This window comes from Desmodus rotundus, chromosome 1 (assembly GCF_022682495.2).
Source record: "Desmodus rotundus isolate HL8 chromosome 1, HLdesRot8A.1, whole genome shotgun sequence".
Taxonomy (NCBI): Eukaryota; Metazoa; Chordata; class Mammalia; order Chiroptera; family Phyllostomidae; genus Desmodus; species Desmodus rotundus.
The window spans coordinates 114162889-114184236 of record NC_071387.1 but is presented as its reverse complement, the minus strand read 5'-3'; the positions used below and the strand labels follow the sequence as shown (position 1 = coordinate 114184236).

At 41.3% G+C, this 21348-nt stretch overlaps 1 protein-coding gene across 1 annotated transcript in view; it reads right to left on the bottom strand.

The window, feature by feature from the left end:
• Positions 1 to 1089: 1089 nt before the first annotated feature.
• Positions 1090 to 21348, bottom strand: part of TMEM248 (transmembrane protein 248) — a 35804-nt gene continuing 15545 nt past the window's right edge. Inside the window, exons 2-7 of the mRNA XM_053929759.2 lie at positions 11851 to 12027; positions 8942 to 9227; positions 7366 to 7516; positions 6144 to 6327; positions 4548 to 4691; positions 1090 to 3783 (exon numbers count right to left, since the gene is read on the bottom strand). Of these exons, the coding sequence (XP_053785734.1) occupies positions 3763 to 3783; positions 4548 to 4691; positions 6144 to 6327; positions 7366 to 7516; positions 8942 to 9227; positions 11851 to 12009 (945 nt within the window). The 5' untranslated portion in view covers positions 12010 to 12027 and the 3' untranslated portion in view covers positions 1090 to 3762. The remainder of the gene's footprint in view (positions 3784 to 4547; positions 4692 to 6143; positions 6328 to 7365; positions 7517 to 8941; positions 9228 to 11850; positions 12028 to 21348) is intronic.

Genomic DNA, 21348 nt, shown 5'->3' with positions numbered 1-21348 from the left:
ATCTATTCTTGCCATGGTCAAACCACTCTAGTTTACCCATAATCCACAACTAGCATGGTATAGGGGTTTGGGGTCTTCAAGGCAAAAAAAAAAAGGGGTAGGGAGCTCTGACAGATGGGCAGAAAAGTTTCTTCAAGACAGCAAGTAAGTTCACAGTGAGCTTGACTGGACTCTACAGCGTGCCTCTGTCTGAGCATCCCTTCTGCTTTGTCAGTACGTCTGAGGAACCTCAGACACAGTGCGCTCACCAGGGAAATTAAACCGTTTTAAAGGTGTAGCTCTACCTGACTTGAGGACTCAGTAAGTGTCAGATTTTACACAGACTGTAGGAGGAAGATGTGAGCCCTTGTTCTCCAAGGGCTCTGCACTATGGTGGTGAAACAGCACACACATCCGAGTACAAGGGGAGAGCAGTGAAGGGCACCAAGTGCCACAAGGATAGGGTGATGACAGGAAGGGGTGAAGCAGTAGAAATAGAGCCAGTGGAGGTGTCCTGTCCCTAAGTGCTGCCCGGTCCCTCAGAGGGCCCTGAGACCGACCTCTATGACGGTGGCACCTACTGGGGAGTGAGGGAAGGTCCACAGAGCCTGTGCGCATTGGAAAAGGGAAGAATTCGATTCACATGAGTGAACATGACCGTCCTTACAAATAACTGCAGAGGGTGCAGTGTCCTGCACAGACAGTCCGGCACGTGTGGGATCTCTAACGGGCAGGGGAGCTAGCCAGGAGTCTGCTTCTGGTCACTCAGACCGGCACACATGGGGGGTTCATGTGACTGAGAAGGGTGTCTTCACACTCCCATGCCTCTTCAAATGCTCCCCACTAGCCTGGATCCCTTACTTCCTCTGGGCAGGGTCTGGGGCAGGTCTGCGAGCACTTGCTGGCCCAACACTAAAAGAGGTTTTGCTCTCTCAGGGAGAAGACCTGGGTGCTCGGCGAGGCCAGCTTAGAAATGAACACTGCCCAATCCTCATTCCGGTGATAGGTAACACTCTGAAAGAACTACTTGCAAAAAACTCAATTACTTACCACATATGTTCTTCCCTTAGAAAATACCCATAAGATAGGAGGAAACGGAGACATAGCAAATAAATTCAGATGTTTTATTGTGTAAAGCACATGTGCACACATTTCAAACGTGGAAAATTAATCTGGGAGTGAATGCCATAACAGATCAGCTACTGACCACCATGCAGCAGGGTAAGTGAAATGGATCCGCTGGCCCTCAAAACCCCACGGTGCCTGCAGGAGGGTTGAAAAACCAGGATGCTGAATCCCTACAGACTGCCAAAGAAAACACAACAGAAACAGCAGGTTCCTAATGATGAGAAAAACTTACACGTAGAATCAAAACTGATTCAAGTCATACAGTGAAAGGACAAAAGGAAAAGAAAAGAGATCAATATGATCTGAAACAACCACTTTAATATTAAGTTGCTGACCTTTTATTGGACCTCCAGTCCAAGATGCCTGAGGACGAGCCAGTGCTCCCGTGCAGGGTCACCCAGGACGGCAAACGGGCCCTGCCCGTGACACGCTTCTATCCTGAGGGCCCCCAGCAAGACACCGCAGAGCACTGGGCCTTGTCGTTAAGTGCCCCGCAGCATCAGGTCCCCTGGACTTCCTGAGATCCAGTAGAAGTCTCTTCAGGTACTAGACCTCTTCACCCAGCCAGGAACCAGGCCTCCCCTCCGCCCAGGCGTTCTTTACACGCCTGACTGACTCTGGGTTTCCGTAGGATCTTTGAGAACTACCTTCTAGGGTAAATGCTGGATTTTAAAGTGTGTGCCCTGGCCTCATAACAAGTCATACTGTCCAGACATTTTTGGCACTTCCTTTCCTCACACCTAACAGTGTCCTTCCTTTCCTGGTTGCAGATTCCAGCCATTCCTTGTAATTAAAACAAGGGTAATTAATATTAACAACAAGCTGGATTAAATAAACCAGTGAAATCGACTTCTTCTACTTGTCCTCCTTTTATATTAACTCTGCCAGTTAGAAATCTATCCCTAGAATTCTGTTCATTGGGATTTTATTAATTCAGTAGCAGCTTAACCTAAAATCTGTTGGTCTTAATGATAGTGATGTTTCAAAAGGCCAAGCCAAAAGGCTCTTTCTCAATCTGATCCCATAAGAGCCTCAAAGTCTTCAAACAGAAAACTAAACTAACAGGTTAGCCATGTATCATGTAAGCAACTCATGTCATACACATAACTGGATAGGCAAGTACGATTGTTGTGCTTAAAATGTACTAAACGGAAAAAATATATATTAACATATCAAGTTACTACAGTGATTACTTTAACGATCTTTAGTGAAAGCCCACAAATGTTTTCCATTCAAGAATGCCTGGGATAAAATGTTCTAGGCCAATCCACATTTCATACCGCAGGACTGATTCTAACTTAGAGCAGACTATACAGACCTGGAGTTAAGGGAAAGAAGTGCTAACAGCCATGTCCAAGGTTTTACTGGCCCTTCTGCTATAACATTGCTTGTGAGAACACAGAGGTCATTAATGACAATGAGGCTAAGAGCTATTAAGAAAAACAGCAAGAATGCAAGCAACAAAAAAAAGGACTAGAAAAGACAACACAATTTTTTTAAATGAAAATGAATTAGAAGGAAAAAGAGGCAAAGGAACTACATCATCAAATGTTATAGGAAAGAAAATGCTTTAGATTTTCCTGATAAATGGCAAAACAGAATTGCTTTCGTTCCAATTTCATTGGCATCATTTTCATAATGTTACTGATCTATTAGTTGCTATTTGCCTTCTGAAGGTATGTTACTGCATGGAAATAAATGTTTTTAAAAAAGGAAGGAAGAAAGAAAAATCACTCACTCTTCAAAGAAAACAAGAAATCCTTTCATAACTATTAGACCAAATCGTTATCTCTTTCTGTACTATCATCTGCATTCCAGAAAATACAACAGCTAATTTTTACTCCACTCTACAGACATGTACTTAATTTTTAAGCCCTTTTGAATGAGGAAGCTGCTCTAACTTTTATAACGGAGGGAAGGGACAACAGAGGAGAAAAAGACAGTGCAACTTGCTGTGCCCACTCAACTCCACAAGACCAGGTTCCTCACCACCCCTGTGGAAAATGAAACTTAGATCTTCACCATGTCGGTGACTTGTACATATTGATCTTTTTCTCAAGATGAAAGCACAAGTCTGTCTTAACTAGAGTAGTATTAAAATGTGACTATTTTTCTCAAAGGAAAAAAAGAAAACTTAGAAAGGTAGGTATGTTTCCTTGCAAGCAAAATGGAGAAAAAGGTATTGTTGTTACTATTACTATTAAGCCACAGACACATGAAATCCACAAAACAGATCGGTGGCTTGGGAAATGCAGTATCATGTCAAAAGTGCAGACTTTTTCAAACCAAAGCAAACCTCAACCCCACCAGCAATGACCTGCCCCTGAGATCTCGGTAAAGACCACACGGCCTGCGCTGAGGCAGGGAGACCAGGCAGCATCACTGGTGCTATGCAGAATCATCCCACCAGCTCCACGGGGGAGGCCGCAGGGTTCGGACTGCACCCAGTGTGAAGCACGTGCATCATTGGACCAATTTTTGAACAGGTTTTTTATAAATATATACAAATCAGTTACAGGCACTTGAAATGTCTTTGGCTGGAATAACCCAACATTGCAAGAAAATGTATTCACAGAGTGTCCAGGCCCAGGCTGGCGTCAGCAGGCAATGATTACAGTTTGCTCAGTCTCTCTCAGAAAATGGGCAGTTCTGGGATTAGGCATCAGCCAAAGCCACCTAGAAGAGAGCAAGACAAGCAATCCGGTCACACAACAGAGCCCACGGAACTCAGTCCCAACCAGCACCAACTGGGCTCGGGTCCCCACCTAAGACCAGAAAACCACACCGCATGCAATTGTCCGGGAAGGGAATTACTAGAGCTCTAAGGGAAAAACATCTCACCTAGGTGGAAATGAATAGAAATTTAAAAGGCTCCTGCCAGAAACAGCTGATCTACTGGAACCACTGGGCTATGATCAAGAGTTAACTGTTTTCACCCCGGCTGGTATAGCTCAGTGCATTGAGTGCAGGCTGTGAACCAAAGGGTCGCTGGTTCGATTCCCAGTCAAGGTACATGCCTGGGTTGCGGGCCAGGGCCCCAGTGGGGGCCACGTGAGAGGCAACCACACATTGTTTCTCTCCCTCTTTCTCCGTTCCTTCCCCTCTCTCTAAAAATAAATAAAATCTTTTATTAACTGTTTTCAAACCTTGATCAGCACTCTGAGATGACTGGAAATGGAAGAGGGGCAGCTGCTCTCCAGTGGGGATCTGAGAGCAATCCACGCAACCAGTACCTTTTACAGCTAAGGCCTGGGTTGAAAACCCAACACCATGATGTAGGCTGAGGGTAGCCTACTTCTGATAAAAAGACTGGAGCTCATGTCTCTGGAGGAAGCTGACACTCACAACCAATGTAATGAGGACTGAGACATTCTGTACACATTCTGTACACTGAGACATTCTCTAGCCAAATGCTGGGCCAGACCCCATCCAATGCTCACCTTCTCAGGACAAAATTCAGGACTGCTCTGGCGCAATTTGCTGGGTCTGCCCTTGATAACCGCATAGCAAAACATTGTTATCACCATCACAAAGAGGAAGTAACTGGTGTGCATGAGATGCAAATTTATTAATGAACGATCATCCTAAAGAGAATAAAGCAGAAACATCTGCACTGAGTTACTGAAAGATTTTATGCTGGATTTCTGGAAACAGGGTTCATAAGCTTCCAGATATACCTCAACTTTAATTCTTAAACTGGAGCAGAAGGTTTCTCCTTTTGTCTTCTAAACTAGAGAAGCTGGATCTCATTAAGTGAAGATGTGGTGTTCCTGAGACCACTGCCCCCACTTCCTCAATCAGACCTCAGCCCTGGCTTCTGCACCCCACTCTCCTGAACACTTTCCCCCCTTCCCTTGCCTGGCCTCCTCCCCAGAGAAGGCCCCAGAGACCCAGAGCCTTTAGCTCCCACTCTCTTAGGTGCAATTCCTCTGACTGCCATCAGGGTGCATGGCTGACTGCCCAAACCCCTGTTCCTAACCCCTTGCTACTTGCCCACCAAGAAGGCCTCTGATTACTGTCCCCCAGAGGCAGCTTCCTTCCTTCTGCCTTTTCCCCACTTTTACAAGTCCCAGCCTGAGAACATCCTTCAACCTCCCACGTGCAGTCCATCACCAGGCCCTGCTAGTTATTGAGAGATCGCAGCCATGCTTCCATCCCTTTTCCTTTCCACATCTCCAGGCCTCACAGCGTGAGCCTCAGGCTCCCTCCCATCTACACAAACCAGGTGGGCAGGCCAGTCTTGCTGACACACCACATTACAAATCCCCCTTCGGCCCTCACGCAGGTGGTGATCGCCTCCTCTGAGGAAAATGTCTAAAGGCCTCAAGTGAGGCACAACAGGCTCTCTGGAACCTGGCCTCTGCCCACCGTTAAACCTCATCTCCACCACTCACTCCCGCAGGTTTCTGGCCTACCAATGTCTACAACTTCATAAAAATGAGATATAAGGAAAGACAAAAGGGCCAGACCAAAAGGAAAGAAATCCACTAACATATACTAACTGGAAGAAGAGGGCATTTTCAAAAGAAACCAATGCAGTCTGTAAAAGTGGGCTCAAGTGTAAGCCGGAAGCTAAACTAGCATGTCACCCACTAGTGCCTTCCTCCTCTTTTCTTCCCTCTTAAGCAACATCCTATTCAGCCCTCATCATCTATCCAAAGGTTTGTCTCCTCCTGTTTTATTTTTACCTTTCTGAATTCCGAACCACTTTCTGCTGCTATGGACACTAACCAAACAGCCTCCTGTGAGTGCACGAACAAGACTGTACAAGCATCTCTTGTAACCCCTGTGCGTTAGGCACACAACAGCTGCTCAATAAATAGCTGCTGCTGAGCAAAGCAGGAAAAAAAGAACGGAAGCAGTTTCCTTAACCAAAAGGGTGGCCTGCTTTTCCGAGTCTCCACAACTCCATCTAGTCTTTTAGCTCAGCTGTAGATCTACAAGGACTGGGGCTAAGCTAACCCGAGCATGTAAACGCGGCCGACTCTAACAGTTCCCAAACACACCCACACACATACAAGACTCTTCTCACTTACGTCTGGAACAATAACTGTGAGCTTGGGATTTAAAGCATGATAGACTTTTCCAATGGCCCCCTTGTAACACCAGAAAGGATTGTAATCTTGAGCGTATTTTGTGTTGGCATCTCTGGCAGTTGTGAAGATCTTGTACCAGAGCGTGGCGTTGCTGTATGTGTCCGGAACACAGTGTGGTGGCTGTCTGCAGGGGAAGAGAGGGACAGATGCGCTGGGTGGCCTGAGACATTGACTGCGTCCTCCCTGCATCCCCTAGCCCAACACTGACCACAGCCAAACGTGTGGAGAGAAGAGGAGACATAACTGTTTCTTTGAGATAAACACCATTATGCTTTTAGTTTAAGGACCTTTTTTTTAACTTAATAAACATGGAGTAAGAAATAGGCATTTGACATTTAAGAGTTTAGATGTTAGATTTTTGCCTTCAGAAGTCAACTCATGGTCCTCTTGCATATGATGTGGCCAAAGAAGAACCTGCTCCTTTTAAGCCTATTTTCTCAGACCAAATTTTTTAGTCACAACAGAAAGTCTGACACACAAACTTCTCCATCAGATATTATAACCAACAGCAAATCATGTTAAACTTATCTGATCTTGTCCTACAAACCCCTAAATGTCTAAAATAGATACTTCCGGACTAATTCTTCTTATTGAAAAAGGATTCACCATAGGATTTTTAATAGGCTACACCTTGTGTATTCCATGTATTTATAGGTCATTATCTCCTTTACAAAAAAAGGGCAGAAAAAAACCTTAAAGGCAAAACAGTAATACTGACAGATGCTCAAAAAATATGAAGCAAAAGTTTCAGAAATAGTAACTGTCTCACAGAAAATAAGGTTTGATTTATGTTCTCAATTTAAAAGATAACTCCTCCTGGATAACAGAGACGAACAAAACCTTATCTTTCGGGGGCCTTAACCGTGTCACTCTGGCCATGTGATCCACCACTCCTTACCTTTCCTGTGACGTGCTTCTTCCAGCAACAGGAAAGGCGGCCTAAGAATAGGTAACAACCAATCTTGCTGAGGAACAACTCTCTGCTATTTACATGCAGAAGTTCTACCCCAGAATTCCAAATTACACTTAGAGAATCCCTTAGTCCAGGGAAAGTGATGCAGTGAAAGCCACCCTGAGAATCTGCTGCTGAAGTTTCCCAGTCAGATTCACGGTAAAGGGAGCTTCTCACACACACAACCCACGGGCTCAGGAAACCACTTACACGGTGACAGGGAACACCCCGGGGTTGGCTGTGAGCGTCATGCAGGCTGTGAACACCACCTGCTCACAGTGACCGTGAAGGGCACAGTCATCCGAGCTCCAAGCTGAAGGCAGGGTAAAGGTAATGTTTATCTCTTCGTGGGCTTCCTTGCCTATGGAAGAGAAATTGGGTGGGGTTTTTTTGTTGTCATTGTTCATGGTTTTTGTTTATTTTTTGTAAAGAAAGGCAAGAATCCATATTTATTATTCTCTGGGACTTGAATTAATCCTGAAATCAAACCCACCCAGGAATCCCCTTTCAGGACTCCTGCCTCTGTGGGATTTCAGGAATGTAACCAGTTCTGAGCTGGACTCTGAGACCTGCTCACCTGGCAGAACCATCAAATGGCAAGTGGAGAGGGGCCACTTACAGCCAGGGCTGCGGATGCCAAGCGAGAGCCCAAGCAGTGCCCCAGTTGGAAAGCTGGGGACTGGGTGAGCTATTATCACCACCATATGAGCGTCTGCACAGCATCCTTCCATTTTCAAACCGCTTTTATATTGATTACTTAAAATGTACTACTACCCCATGAACACGACCAAAGAGGTGTTACTGCTCCCCCTTACAGATGAGCAGATTGAAGACCACAGGGTCTAAAAGACTTAAGTAAGGTCATGGGACCAGTTAACTGATGGAGCTTAAACAAAAACCAAGGTATTTAAACATCAGAGCAGAAGAGAAAGGTTTACTTTCAATGTGGAAAACCCAGAAGTCGACCCTTACTTTATTTCCACGGGAGCAGTTCTCACCTGTCACAACTAACAGGAGGCTGGCAGGTACTCCCAAGTTCTTTAGGGACTTTTAAAGGTTCTTGGTAAGCAAAGGTTATTCTTCCAAGGCCCGGGCCTCCAGCACACTGCCTTTCCTGATTAGTCCAGCTTCCACTGCTGTCTGAGCCTTGTCCTGACTCACGTCCAGTCTGTCGCAGGTTTAGTACTAGTCAAAGGGCAGTGCCCAATGTTTAATCGGTGTCTATTTTTGTCATTATTATTTAACAAGCACTTACAGAGCATTTGCTTGGTGCCAAGAACTGCTGTAAGCACTTGATAAATATTACTCATATTATCCTTGTCTCTTCCATAATCCTAAAACGCCAAAGGGAAGAGACCAGATCTTAAGCTTATTCTAGTGCGTTCCAGCAGCTAGCACAGTGCTGAGCTAATGGTGGACATTCAAAAGTTTGTAGGCTAATAGCAATATTTGTTGTATGTACTGCAATCTCCAACATGATAAATCTGAATAGATTTTTGTGTGTTTGTAAATATTAAGACCAGAAATAGGCCTTATAGTTGCTCCCTGTTTCTCATTCTTATAGGCTTTTTTATTAAAAGCCTACTGTGTGGTGAGCAGTTTATTAAGTTAAGATGTAGTAGAATGGCCCCTTCTTGACTTCATTTAGTTCCAACTCAACAAAAGAAGAGACACATGCAAAAATGAAAAATAGTCTGATGACTAAAACCATACACTGCTAATACTCTGCCTTGCGACAGTCGTTGCTTGAGAAAGTCTGAAAGGAAACTGGCTAACACGCACATACCTGAAAGTCCAATCTGATGCCCTGCAATGGTCGAGTACAGATGGGTGACATTGCGCGAGTACCCTCCAAAGGGTTTGAGTGGGTCCAGGGTGAGAGTGATTGCAACTGAGATGTTAACCGGGCCCGAATCCTCCAGGGCCTGTGGGGACTGGGTGGACACTCTGGCCTGCCCGCTGGTCATTGTGCTTTCCAGAGTTGTGGTGTCATTTGTGAGATGCTTCAATGTTTCATTCTCTGATACACACAAGTCCAAATCATTAAACCGCAGCAAAAAAGTATTCCAATCCTTCAGTAAAATGAAACAGAGAGAAACAAGTGTGAGCAGTCTGAAGTGCCGCCTCTGCAGTCACACAGCCGTGACCCTCGAGGTGGCGTCACACCACAGCGGGGACACCACACTCCAGAGTCAACCATTTACAGTAACAGCTTTGTTAAAGCCATCAGCCTCTTGTAATGGCATAACGGTGCAGTTTTCCCAACCACTCTCACAGTCATTACCTCAAATATGAACTCTTCATTGGCATGACATATTAAGTAAACTGTGGGATTAAGTCAATTTATTCAAGAAAATATGACAAAATAAAATAGCAGATTATACTTACAGAAAAAGACTTACCCTCAGAATCAAACATGAAAAGCTTGAACAAAATTAGTAAAACATTAAAAGCATTAATTCAAACTTCTTTAGCAGCTATAATTAATTATTTTTTTAAAATAAGGCTGCCTCAAAATAATCCCTCAAAAGGTCAATTCTATACACTTTGCTTTCTCTCTTGAAAATGAGAAATACAGTAAATACCATCACTCATGGGACTTCTCCCCCTCGTCATGGACTTTGGATGCCACCTCAGAACAGGAACAGTTTCCAAAGGGAGGGGGAAAGAGCTGTTTTCAGGTTTCTCTTAATATCTATACCCTGTATTAATGGTTTAAATTATAAACAGTTTTAAAAACACAGCTTATTATGTCATGATTAAATTGATACCAACATGGTAAAGTACCTACCCACCAGGGTCTAAGTAGAAAGAGGAACAACAAACCTACCCTAGGCTGTGACATTCTCCCAAGCAACATTTGTCTACAAAATGTTGCCAAATGTGAAGACAAACCAAGTTACACTCCCAAGCACACCCACCCCAGCGTTAATCACACACCATCTGTGCAACCCCCACAGTCAAGTGAATCTATCTCTACAGCATCAGTCAGTAAATCAGTGTACCGTACTTAGTAACACCGCAACTGGATGCACCAAATCACGTTTTCCCGGATACCTACAAACAGCAGACGGACCATTCAAGAACATTAGGGCTGGAAATAAACATTCTAGTGTCAGCCCTTCCTACTCCAGACACTGGGAAACAGAGGCCCAGTCAAAATCAGACTCTCCAACTCCATAGTTGAAGGCAGAATCAGAATTAAGTTTTTTGATTCACAGCCCCAAACTTTATCCTCATTTGAAAATAAATTCATCATAGCCAAAGTTCTACAGCATGTGGCAATGTTTTCCTGTAGAGCTCTGGTCCATTTTGAACAGTCTGCCAAAGCATGTCAGGCCCCATTTTGATTTTAGGGCTAATTTTTCAGGCTACATCATAACCACTGGCCTTGGCCGAGCGGTCGTCATGGACTCGAGCTCCGAGGGAAAACAATGCCAGGATGCTGCACAGCTTTGGCTGCGACTAGAATGTTCACTTCATACCTCATGTGGATACCTAGTGTATCCACATGAGGTATGAAGTGAAAGGTATGTACATTAGGTATGAAGTAACAACCTTGAAAGTTTCAGGCAGTGTCGGAGAAGAGGGAAAATTAGCCTGCTAGCATCTCTTGGTAAGCCATTCTTTGAAAGGGTTGCATGGTAGAAATAGTTAAAATCTGTTTCTTTAACTGTGTTAGGGAGTTCACGTGTGAAAGTGGTCCCTCCTGCCAAGATCACCTATGATCTAGAATGCCACAGAGCACAAGACAAAACCATGGCCCCTTTACACTGAGTAGAACTCTCCTCTCCTTCCCAAGGCAGCACACCCAACGCAGCAACAAAGCAATTCCAATCTCTACTCCCGCCCCACTCCCAACAACAAACACACACAAGAACAGTGTTAAGAAGAGATATTCAGGGAATCTACTGAAACAGGAACAAGTCTGTCCTAAAAGAAACTTTATCCACCAATAAATTCACCATTATCATTACTTCAGCATAATTTCTAACATGTAAAACAAATTTAGTAATAGGTAATACTGTCATTCACTTCTATTAAACAAGAACTATTAACTTTTTTGAAATGCAAAGCACACATCATTTTAAGTCTGCATTATGACTGTTCACACCATTATGTGCTTAGATTAAGGATTAAAGGGCAATACCCTAATAATTTTTTTTAAACTGACCAAAACGTAAAATCTAGAAGGCAAATTTGTAGATAACTGAAGTTTTCCTTGATTAAAAAAGAAAGACAAATATATTTGGAAATAAGATCCGGCTTTCTAAGTTCTTTAGGATCCCTACTTACCCAATGAAAAAGCTAGCTGTATAGCTGCTAAAACTCCATGATGATGATATGAGGCTTTAAAATAATAAATGTTTATAGTTTTTCAAAACTGCAATGAGGCAATTTCATACGAATATAAAAGAAGCTAGTTCTCTAGCTTCTTGAGGCACACATTTTGCAAATATACTTCCCAAAATACCTGACTCACTGCTGAAATAGTCTCACTGAAACTGGTAGCCTCAATAAACTATCTAAGCAGGTATTTCCTAAGAAAGAGAGAGAAAGACAGAAAGTTCTGAATACTGATCTTTCTCACTGGGATAAAAAAGTTACAACCAAGAAGAGTGTGTGAAGAGCCCCCAAGGTGTTTTCCCCTCTGTAAGGTCCTTCCAGCCTGAGAGAACTTAGAATATACTATACCTCTGCCATTTCTGGTGACTTAATCTCCTTGATTTTGAAGAAGTAGCCCAAGGTCAGGAAGGCTATTGCCATGGCGCTTACACTGATCATAAAGACCACCAGCGGAGGCCGACTGCTGATGTACAGCTTCAGGTTCTCCAGGGGGTTGATGTTAAACATTATTCTGATCAGCTCCACCTGAAAGGAATTAATGAGAAGACTCATGGACTGACTTGCCAGAAGAAAACCTAGGATTCTCACTTTTCTTCTCACAGTATTTAGGGGGTAAGGAAGTCACTCATTATTGAACTTGAGAAATATTTGACCATAAATCTTCAGAAGACTAGCAAGAAAAAACATGAATTGTTGACTATCATCATTTCCAAATGGTAAGATACTGAATGATAGGCATTCCCTTTTGGCTTAATCTTCTAATGATTCTATAATGAACATTTGTTACTTAAAGGAACTGCTTGAGGAGGTCAGTAATACGACAAATACATGCCAGTACACAAAACTAAGCTGAGGATGCTCCCATTTCCTGCCACTGAAGGCTGAATACTCTCTACTCAACATTCTGTCCTCTTCACTGCCATACTCATGCCCATTCCAGCACTAGGCACAGACAGGCACTCAATAAATACTGAATTTTATCCCTGCCCTGCCTAAAGCCCTCCTAAGACTTCCCACTGGACCTAGGATGAGGTCAGTGACAGCCCCCTGTCATGGCCCACAGTGTTTCATAATCCGGAAGTCCCACCAGCTTCAGTGACTGAATCTCTACCAACTTCCCCTGTCCTTCAATGGCTTTGCTATTTTTCAGGATAGGCTTTTCAGTTTCTGCTAGGAATTCAGCTGGGATTTTGACAGAGATAGCACTGAATCTATAGAACAGCTTGAGTAGTATTGCCATCTTAACAATACTGTCTTCCAGTCCATGAACTTGGGATATCTTTCCATTCACTGAGGTTTTAATTCATTTCAAAAATGTTTTGAAGTTTGCACTTCTTTTGCTAAATGTATTTTAGTATTTTATTCTTCTTGGAATTGTTGAACATGTTCTATTTGAAGGCTTCTTACCTCTGCCTGGAATGCTTTCATCAAAAATCTCCATGCATTTGCTCCTTCTTAAAATGCAAGTCTCCACTCACAACTCCTCAGGAGGTCTTCCCTGACAACCCTCAGCCCCTCGTCTCTCAGTGCCTTGCTTTAGTTCCCTTACACGGTTTAGTGCCAGTCAAGAGTACAACTGCCTTTCTACTCATTTACTGTGTCTCATTCCTCATTTTTGAGCTCCAGGACAGCAGAAATTTTGCCCAGTCTTGTTCACTGTTAAAACCCTGGTCCCTGACCCCTGACAGTAGCTGGCACCCCTTGAGCACTTATACATATGAGTGGGCTACACCACCACCATTTAAAAAGCAATTCAAAAAAAAAATCTGTACTAGGTTTTAAATTTGAGAGAAAAAGATGCATCAATAGCCTCTAAGAACTAGCAGAAACCACTTACAATAAGCCAGCCTATTCCTTATTTATCCTCACAAGAAACCTTGGAGATGGGAAAAACAGACTTTCCACTCTCCCTAGAGGCAACCCCAGTTATTAAATTGGCAAGTACCATTACCTACGCATGCTTAGTATACTTTCAGTACATGTGTATATAAACACAGATACAATTACTGGTGTGGGGAGAATATTGTATATACATCCTTTTGCTACTTTCACTCAACATTCTGTTTCTGAGCAGGTAAATTCAATGGACTAGATCTACATACATCAGCAAATAAATCTCAAACAGAATGACTCTTCCCACTGTTTCACTCACAGAGGGCACTGAGCAGGCACAAGAGTAGCTCTAGCACAACTAAGTCAGAGGGCAGGGCCATCTACAATGGTCACACTGCTCTCCGAGTAAGTTGCACCAAGGAACTTCCCCAGCTTTATTTCCCAACATTCATGCCAAACACTTGATATTCTAAGGCACGTGGATTTGGACCAAGATAGATGGGAAATGGTATCTCATCATTATTTTAAATTGCATATCTGTGAAACCAAACTTCTTTGCCAGCAATTCAAATGTTTTTCTAGGTGAACTACCTGAATCTTTGGCCATTTACTAGTAAGATGTCTGTCACTTTCTTATTAATGTTTACAAGTTCCTTTTATATTCTGGATACTGAGCCGTTACCAACTTTATATGTCACATACAACTACTGCACATCTGTGGATTTTCTTTAATATGGTTTATGGTATCTTTTGCCATATGAAAGGGTATTGATTTTTTTTTTAAACAGCTTTATCAAGATCTAATTCACATACCATACAATCCACCCATTTAAAGTATACAATCCAATTCACTCAATTGGGCAAATCATCACTATAACCAACTTTTACGTATTTTCATAATTTCATAGAAAACCCATACCTTGTGGCAAATTACCCTTTATTTCCCCTAGCTCTCAGGTAAACTCTAATGTACTTTCTGTCTAGACATTTCAAATAAATGAAATCTATGTGAGCTTTTGTGACTGACTTTTTCCATTTAGCACCCTGTTTTCAAGATTCATCCATGCAACATATATCAGTACTTCATTCCTCTGTACTGTCAAAAATATTCCATTGTACGAAGTATTTTCTTTATTCGTAAACATTGTTTATCCACTCATCAGTTGATAAACATCTGGGTTTCCACATTTTAGCTACTGTGGACATGCTTTCACTTGTCCTGGTCATATATGTGGGAGTAGTTTTGCTGGGTCAAATGGTAACTATGTTTACCCTGTTTAGGACCTGTCAGACTATTTTCCAAAGCGACCACCCCATTCTGCATTCTCACCAGCACTACAATTTCTCTACAACCTCACCAACACTTACTATCATTTTTTATTATCCACCCTATAGAGGGCAGGAGGCGGTATCTCATGGTAGTTTGATTTTCCTTGGCAGTTATAAGTTCTTCATTTTAATATAATTAAATTTATCAACCTTTTCCTTTTATGGTTGTTATGTATACATTATTTAAGAATCTCTTCCCATCTCTGTATGCCATAAAGTTTTTTTCATTGTTTTCTTCTACAAGTTTTATGGCTTTATTTATTTACTTTTAGCTTCTTATCTACTTGGAATTGATTTGGAAGTCCACAATCAGGCAGGTTTCTAGTTTAATCTTTTTTTCTTTTTTTTAAATATAGGTGGCCAATTGTCCAACACCATTTATTAAACTTGGTTTTGTACTGATCGTAGATTTCCTGTGGATTTGTAATGCCATCTCTCACATATATCAAGCGCCCATACACAAGTGGGTTTGTTTCTAGGCCTCTTGTGTTCCACTGCTATGTATGTCTCAATCTAGTACCGCGCTATTTTAAATCTTGCTATTTACTACAAGAAGTGTTCCACTTTACTGTTACTATTCAAAATTGTCTTGCCTATCCCTGGCCTTTTACTCTGCCATATGCATTTTATTTTGTTTTTTAAGATTTTATTTATTTTTAGAGAGAGAGGGAGGGAAGAAGAGAGGGAGAAAAACATCAATGTGCAAGAGATACATCAATAGGTTGCCTCTTGCACTCCCCCAACTGGGGGCCTGGCCCACAACCCAGGCATGTGCCCTGACTAGGAATCGAACTGGCAACCTTTTGGTTCATAGGCGAGCTATGAACCAAAATCCAATCCAATGAGTCACACCAGCCAGGGCTGCCATATGCATTTTAGGTTCCAACTGTAAAGTTCCCAGAAAAGTCTTGTTGAGATTTAACCTCAAATTGAATCAAATATACTGTTAATTCAGGAAAGGAATAACATCTTTAAAACAATGTGCTTTCTAATCTATGAATGTGGTATCTTTCCATTTGAGTCTATTTTTCCAATTTTTTAAAATATTTTCTCATGTATCTTGTTAGATTGATTCAAAGACATACTAATCTATGTAGCTAGTGTTGATAATATCTTCTAAAAATTATATTTTCTATTGTTATTAGTTCATACAAAAGCAACAGACTTTGTAGCATGGACAAGTGCAGAAGTGACCCTATCATAGGCAGCAGATTCTTGCTGAGATAAACAGACACCAACTTAACTCTTAACGACTGTATATTGTTTGGCACAGTGGGAGAGAACCTGAAGGAACCCCAAATTCAGGGGCTAATGTTCCCTGTACAGCAATTTTCTTCCACAAGACTTCTACTAAGTAAACAGTGCTTGGGGACTTATCTGGAAAACAGAGAAAGATCTTGTAGACCTGCATTGTTTAGATCCAAAAGAAACTGAAAGACACAATGGTGGAGAATTCCCCCCAAATGGATGAAGTATGTTAACTACACTTTCAAGCTTAGCAGACCCTAACCAGGAAAAATAAAGAAATGCATTATTGGTACATCATAGCAAAAACTAAAGGAAAACCTTATAAGCAACAAGAGAAAAAGGATATATTAAAATCAGGGTAAAAAACTTAATTATAGCTGACTTGTCATCAGAAAGGATAAAAAGAACAAAAGGCATCTTTAAAATGCTAACACTTAAAAAAACAATAAAAGAAATTCTTCAGACTGGAGAGACAGATCCCAGACAGAAGCCCAGATTTTCAGGAAGAACTAAGGACACTACAAAGAATAAATATATGTGTAAATAAAGGATGGGGCAAAAGTAGGCTTACAGTTGAAGGTACACAAAACACAGAATTTATTCTTGTATTATTTCTTACTAATTATTGTATTATTTTCCATTCAAGCAACTGTAAACCTACTTTTGCCCCACCCTGTATAAGACATTTACATATGTATAAAAAGAATACTGACTGTATAAGCAAAAGTGTCATTTAAATAAATAAGGGAAAGATGAACTGTTCAATAAACAGGGTTGAAACAGCTAGAAAAAATTAAGGTGGATTTGTTCCCTCCCCAAAAAAACAAAAACAAGAGACTTTTCTATACTGATCTGGATTCCAGACGCTGCTGAAATCTTTTCAATTCTAATTAGCCTGTTTATAGCTTCTTTTGGATTTTGTGAAAACAGTCCTACTGTTTACAAGCAATAACCATGTTTCTTCCTTTCCAGCTCATTTTTTCCTTTTTCTCACTTCTTTGACTAGAATCTTCCATGAAATGATGAATAAAAGTGGTAACAATAAGAATCCTTGCCTCATTCTTGGCTTTAAGGGAAATACTTCAAGTGCCTTACTATTAAATGTGGTATATGTAAAAGGTTTCTGACAGATATCCCTTACCAGGTTAAGGAAATCCTCTTTCAAGTTTGCAAGGAGATTTTCATTATAAATACATGTTGCACTTTAATGAATGCTTTATTGGCAACCTCTGAACAATCTATTTCTTTCCTTTAATCTGCTAACAGGAACTATGTTGTTTTTATGTTGACTCACTGGCATCCCTTGGATAAACTTACTAGGATCATGATTTTTAAAAACTACACTGCTGATTTACATTTGCTAAATTTTATTCAAATTTCCACATCTATTCATAACCGAGATAAAAAAATTATGAGCCACTATCATACTCTCCTTAATCATATATACCTCTTGACTAGTATGACTAAGTTATCCTAGTACCATAAAATTAATTAACATTTGTTCACTCATCTATCTTCTATAACAAAGTGGGTAAGATATATGCTTCTGTTTTTGGAAGCTTGATAGACCTTAACCAAAAAGACATCTAGATCCATCAAATCTGTGTTTGGTCTTGTAACTTGGTGGGTTGTCTGAACTACTCATTCACGTTTTTTAAATGACTATAAGTCTATATTTTCTATTTCTATTAATTCAACTTTGATAAAATATATTATCCTAGGAAACAGCCCATTACATTGATCAACTTGGGTATACTGAACCATCCTTGTACCCTGGAATGAACCCCACTTGATTATGCTGTTTATTTTTTTTAATGTATGGTTATATTTGATTTGCTAGTATTTTGTTTAGATTTCTGCATCTGTGTTCATCCGACACTGGTCTGCAGTTTTCATTTTTAGTGTTATCCTTGCCAAGCTTTGGTATCAGGGTTATGCTGGCCTTATAAAATGTGTTAAGAAGTATTGTCTTTTTGCAACTTTTTTGGAAGAGTTTGAGAAAGATAGGTGTTTTTTTTGTTTTTTTTTTAAATATATTTATTGATTATGCTATTACAGTTGTCCCATTTCCCCCCCACCACTCCACTCCATCCTGCCCACTCCCTCCCTCCCACATTCCCCCCCTATAGTTCATGTCCATGGGTCATACTTATAAGTTCTTTGGTTTCTATATTTCCTACACTATTCTTACCCTCCCCCTGTCTATTTTCCACCTATCATCTATGCTACTTATTCTCTGTACCTTTCCCCCCCTCTCCCCCTCCTACTCCCCTATTGACAACCCTCCATGTGATCTCCATCTCTATGGTTCTGTTCCTGTTCTAGTTGTTTGCCTAGTTTGCTCTTGTTTTTGTTTTAGGTGTGGTCGTTAATAACTGTGAGTTTGCTGTCATTTTTACTGTTCCTATTTTTGATCTTCTTTTTCTTAGGTAACTCCCTTTAACATTTCATATAATAAGGGCTTGGTGATGATGAACTTCTTTAACTTGACCTTATCTGAGAAGCACTTTATCTTCCCTTCCATTCTAAATGACAGCTTTGCTGAATACAGTAATCTTGGATGTAGGTCCTTGCATTTAATCTTGGGTAATGTAATTATGATGTGCCTTGGTGGGTTCCTCCTTGGGTCCAGCTTCTTTGGGACTCTCTGAGCTTCCTGGACTTCCCGGAAGTCTATTTCCTTTGCCAGATGAGGGAAGTTCTCCTTCATTTTTTGTTCAAGTAAGTTTTCAATTTTTGGTTCTTCCTCTTCTCCTTCTGGCACCCCTATAATTAGGACGTTGGAACGTTTCAAGATGTCCTGGAGGTTCCTAAGCCTCTCCTTATTTTTCCAAGTTCTTGTTTCTTCATTCTTTTCTGATTGGATGTTTCTTTCTTCCTTCTGGTCCACACCGTTGATTTGAGTCCCAGTTTCCTTCACATCACTATTGGTTCCCTGTACATTTTCCTTTGTTTCTCTTAACATAGGCTTCATTTTTTCATCTACTTTTCGAACAGATTCAACCAATTCTGTGAGCATCTTGATAACCAGTGTTTTGAACTGTGCATCTGATAGGTTGGCTATCTCTTCCTCGCTTAGTTGTAGTTTTTCTGGACCTTTGAAGTGTTCTGTCATTTGGGCCATTTTTGTTTGTTTGTTTGTTTGTCTTGGCGAGTCTGTTACTTTAAGGGGCAGAACCTTAGGTGTTCCCCGGGGCGGGGTAATGCTGGTTGCTGTGCTGTGACACTGTATGTGGGGGAGGGGCCAAGAGGGAGCAATGGCGCCCGCTCCACTCTCCTTTGGGCCTCAATCTCTCACTCTGCTACCCACAATCAAACTGGGCCCCTCTGGTGCTGGTTCCCGAGTGGGTGGGCTTGTGCACACTCCAGGCCACTGTGGGTCTCTCCAACGACCTCTCCTGTGAGGCTGGGAGTCTCTCCTGCTGCTGCCCCAACCCCCACAGGCGTTTTCAATCAGAGGCTTGAGGCTTTATTTCCCCGTGCTGGAGCCCTGGGTTACACGGTCTGCTTCGCTCCCCTCAGTTCCTCCAGTTTATCTATGCGCGAATGTGGGGCCGCAGGGTGCTACCCACTGCTCTGCCTGCCCTGTTCTCCGCCACTCTGAGTCCAGCCCTCTTGGTTTATCTGCGCGAATGTGGGGCCGCAGGGTCTGCTAGTGCTCAGAGTGCCTGTGCCATTCGTCCCACACTCCGCCAGTCTTGGTCTCCCCACGGCCACGCGAGTCCTCTCCACCCTGGTGCCTGTCTTCGCCCCTCCTACCGGTCTGGATGAATGTTTATTTTTTATTTCCTTGGTGTCCGACCCCCTTGCTGTTCAATTCTCTGTCAGTTCTGGGTGTGCGAGGAGGCACAGTGTGTCTACCTACACCTCCATCTTGGTTCTCCCGAGAAAGATAGGTATTAAATCTACTTTAAATGTTAGGTAGAATTCATTAGTGAAACTCTCTGGCCTAGGACTTTTATTTGGGGGGATATTTTTGATGATTGTTTTAATTTCCTCACTGTTGATCAGTCTATTTAGGTTTTCTGATTCTTCATAATTCAGTCTAGGAAGGTTATGTATTTGTAGGAACTTATCTATTTCATCTAGGTTATTAAATTTGGTGGCATATAGTCTTTCATAGCATTCTAGTGTATGTCATCCTTTGTCTATCTGTGATGTCTCTGGTAACTTCTCTTTCATTTCTGATTTTGTTTATATGAGTATTTTCTCTTTTTTCCTTACTGAGTCTAGCCAGAGGTTTGTCAATTTTATTAAATCTTTTCAAAAAACCAGCTCTTTTTTAAAATTAATTTTTGTATAATCCTTTTGTTCGCTATCTCATTGTTATACTTGTTTTGATGTGTTGTGTTGTCATTCTCATTTGTCTCTTATTATCTTTTGATCTCAGCTTCTATTCTTTAACCCAGTCATCTTTTACTAGTGTGCTGTTTAATCTCTGCATATCTGTGCATTTCTTTACTTCCTTTTTGAAGTGGATTTTTAATTTCAAAGCATTTTGGTCACAGAATATGTTTGGTATGATTTTAATCTTTTTTAATTTGTGGAGGCTTGTTTTGTGACCCATCATGTGGTCTATCCTTGAGAATGTTCTATGTGCACTGGAGAATAATGCATAATCTTAATAGTCTGAGATAAAAGGCTCTGTACATGTCAATTATGTCCATTTGATCTAATGTGTCATTTAAGGCTGATATTCCCTTACCGATTTTCTGTTTGGATGAGCTGTCTAGAGCTATCAATGGGGTTTTTACATCCCCAACTATGACAGCGTTTTTGTCAGTTTCTCCCTTTAGTTGTCAGTAGTTGTTTTATACAATATTTTGGTGCTCCCTGATTGGGTGTATATGTATTAAGAAGTGTTATGTCTTCTTGATGTAGTGTCCTCTTTATCATTATAAAATGTCCATCTTTGTTTCTTGTTACCTTTGATATTTTGAGATCTATTTTGTCAGATATAAGTATGGCTACACCTGTCTTTCTGTGGATGCTAAGAATCATTTTCCACCCTTTCACTTTGAGTCTATCTTTGTCTTTGCAGCTTAAATGCGTCTCCTGAAGGGAGCATATGATTGGGTTTGTTTTATGATCCAATCTGCCATGCTGTGCCTTTATATTGGTAAACTCAGTTCATTTACATTTAGGATAAATACTGATGTCTGAGATTTCCTATAGCCATTTTATCTTTTGTTTTCTGGTAATTGTGCCTCCACTGGTTCTTTTCCTTTGATAAATTATCAATTATCCATTTATAATGTAAGTTCATCGGTGATTTTACTCATACTTTTGTGACCTTTTGTTCTTTGTTTCAGGTAGAATAACCCCCTTGAGTATTTCCTGCAGTGCAAGTCTTCTGGTGATAATTTCCCTCAGCTTCTAAATGTCTGGAAAAGTCTGTACTTCTCCTTCATATCTAAAGGGTAACTTCGCTGAACA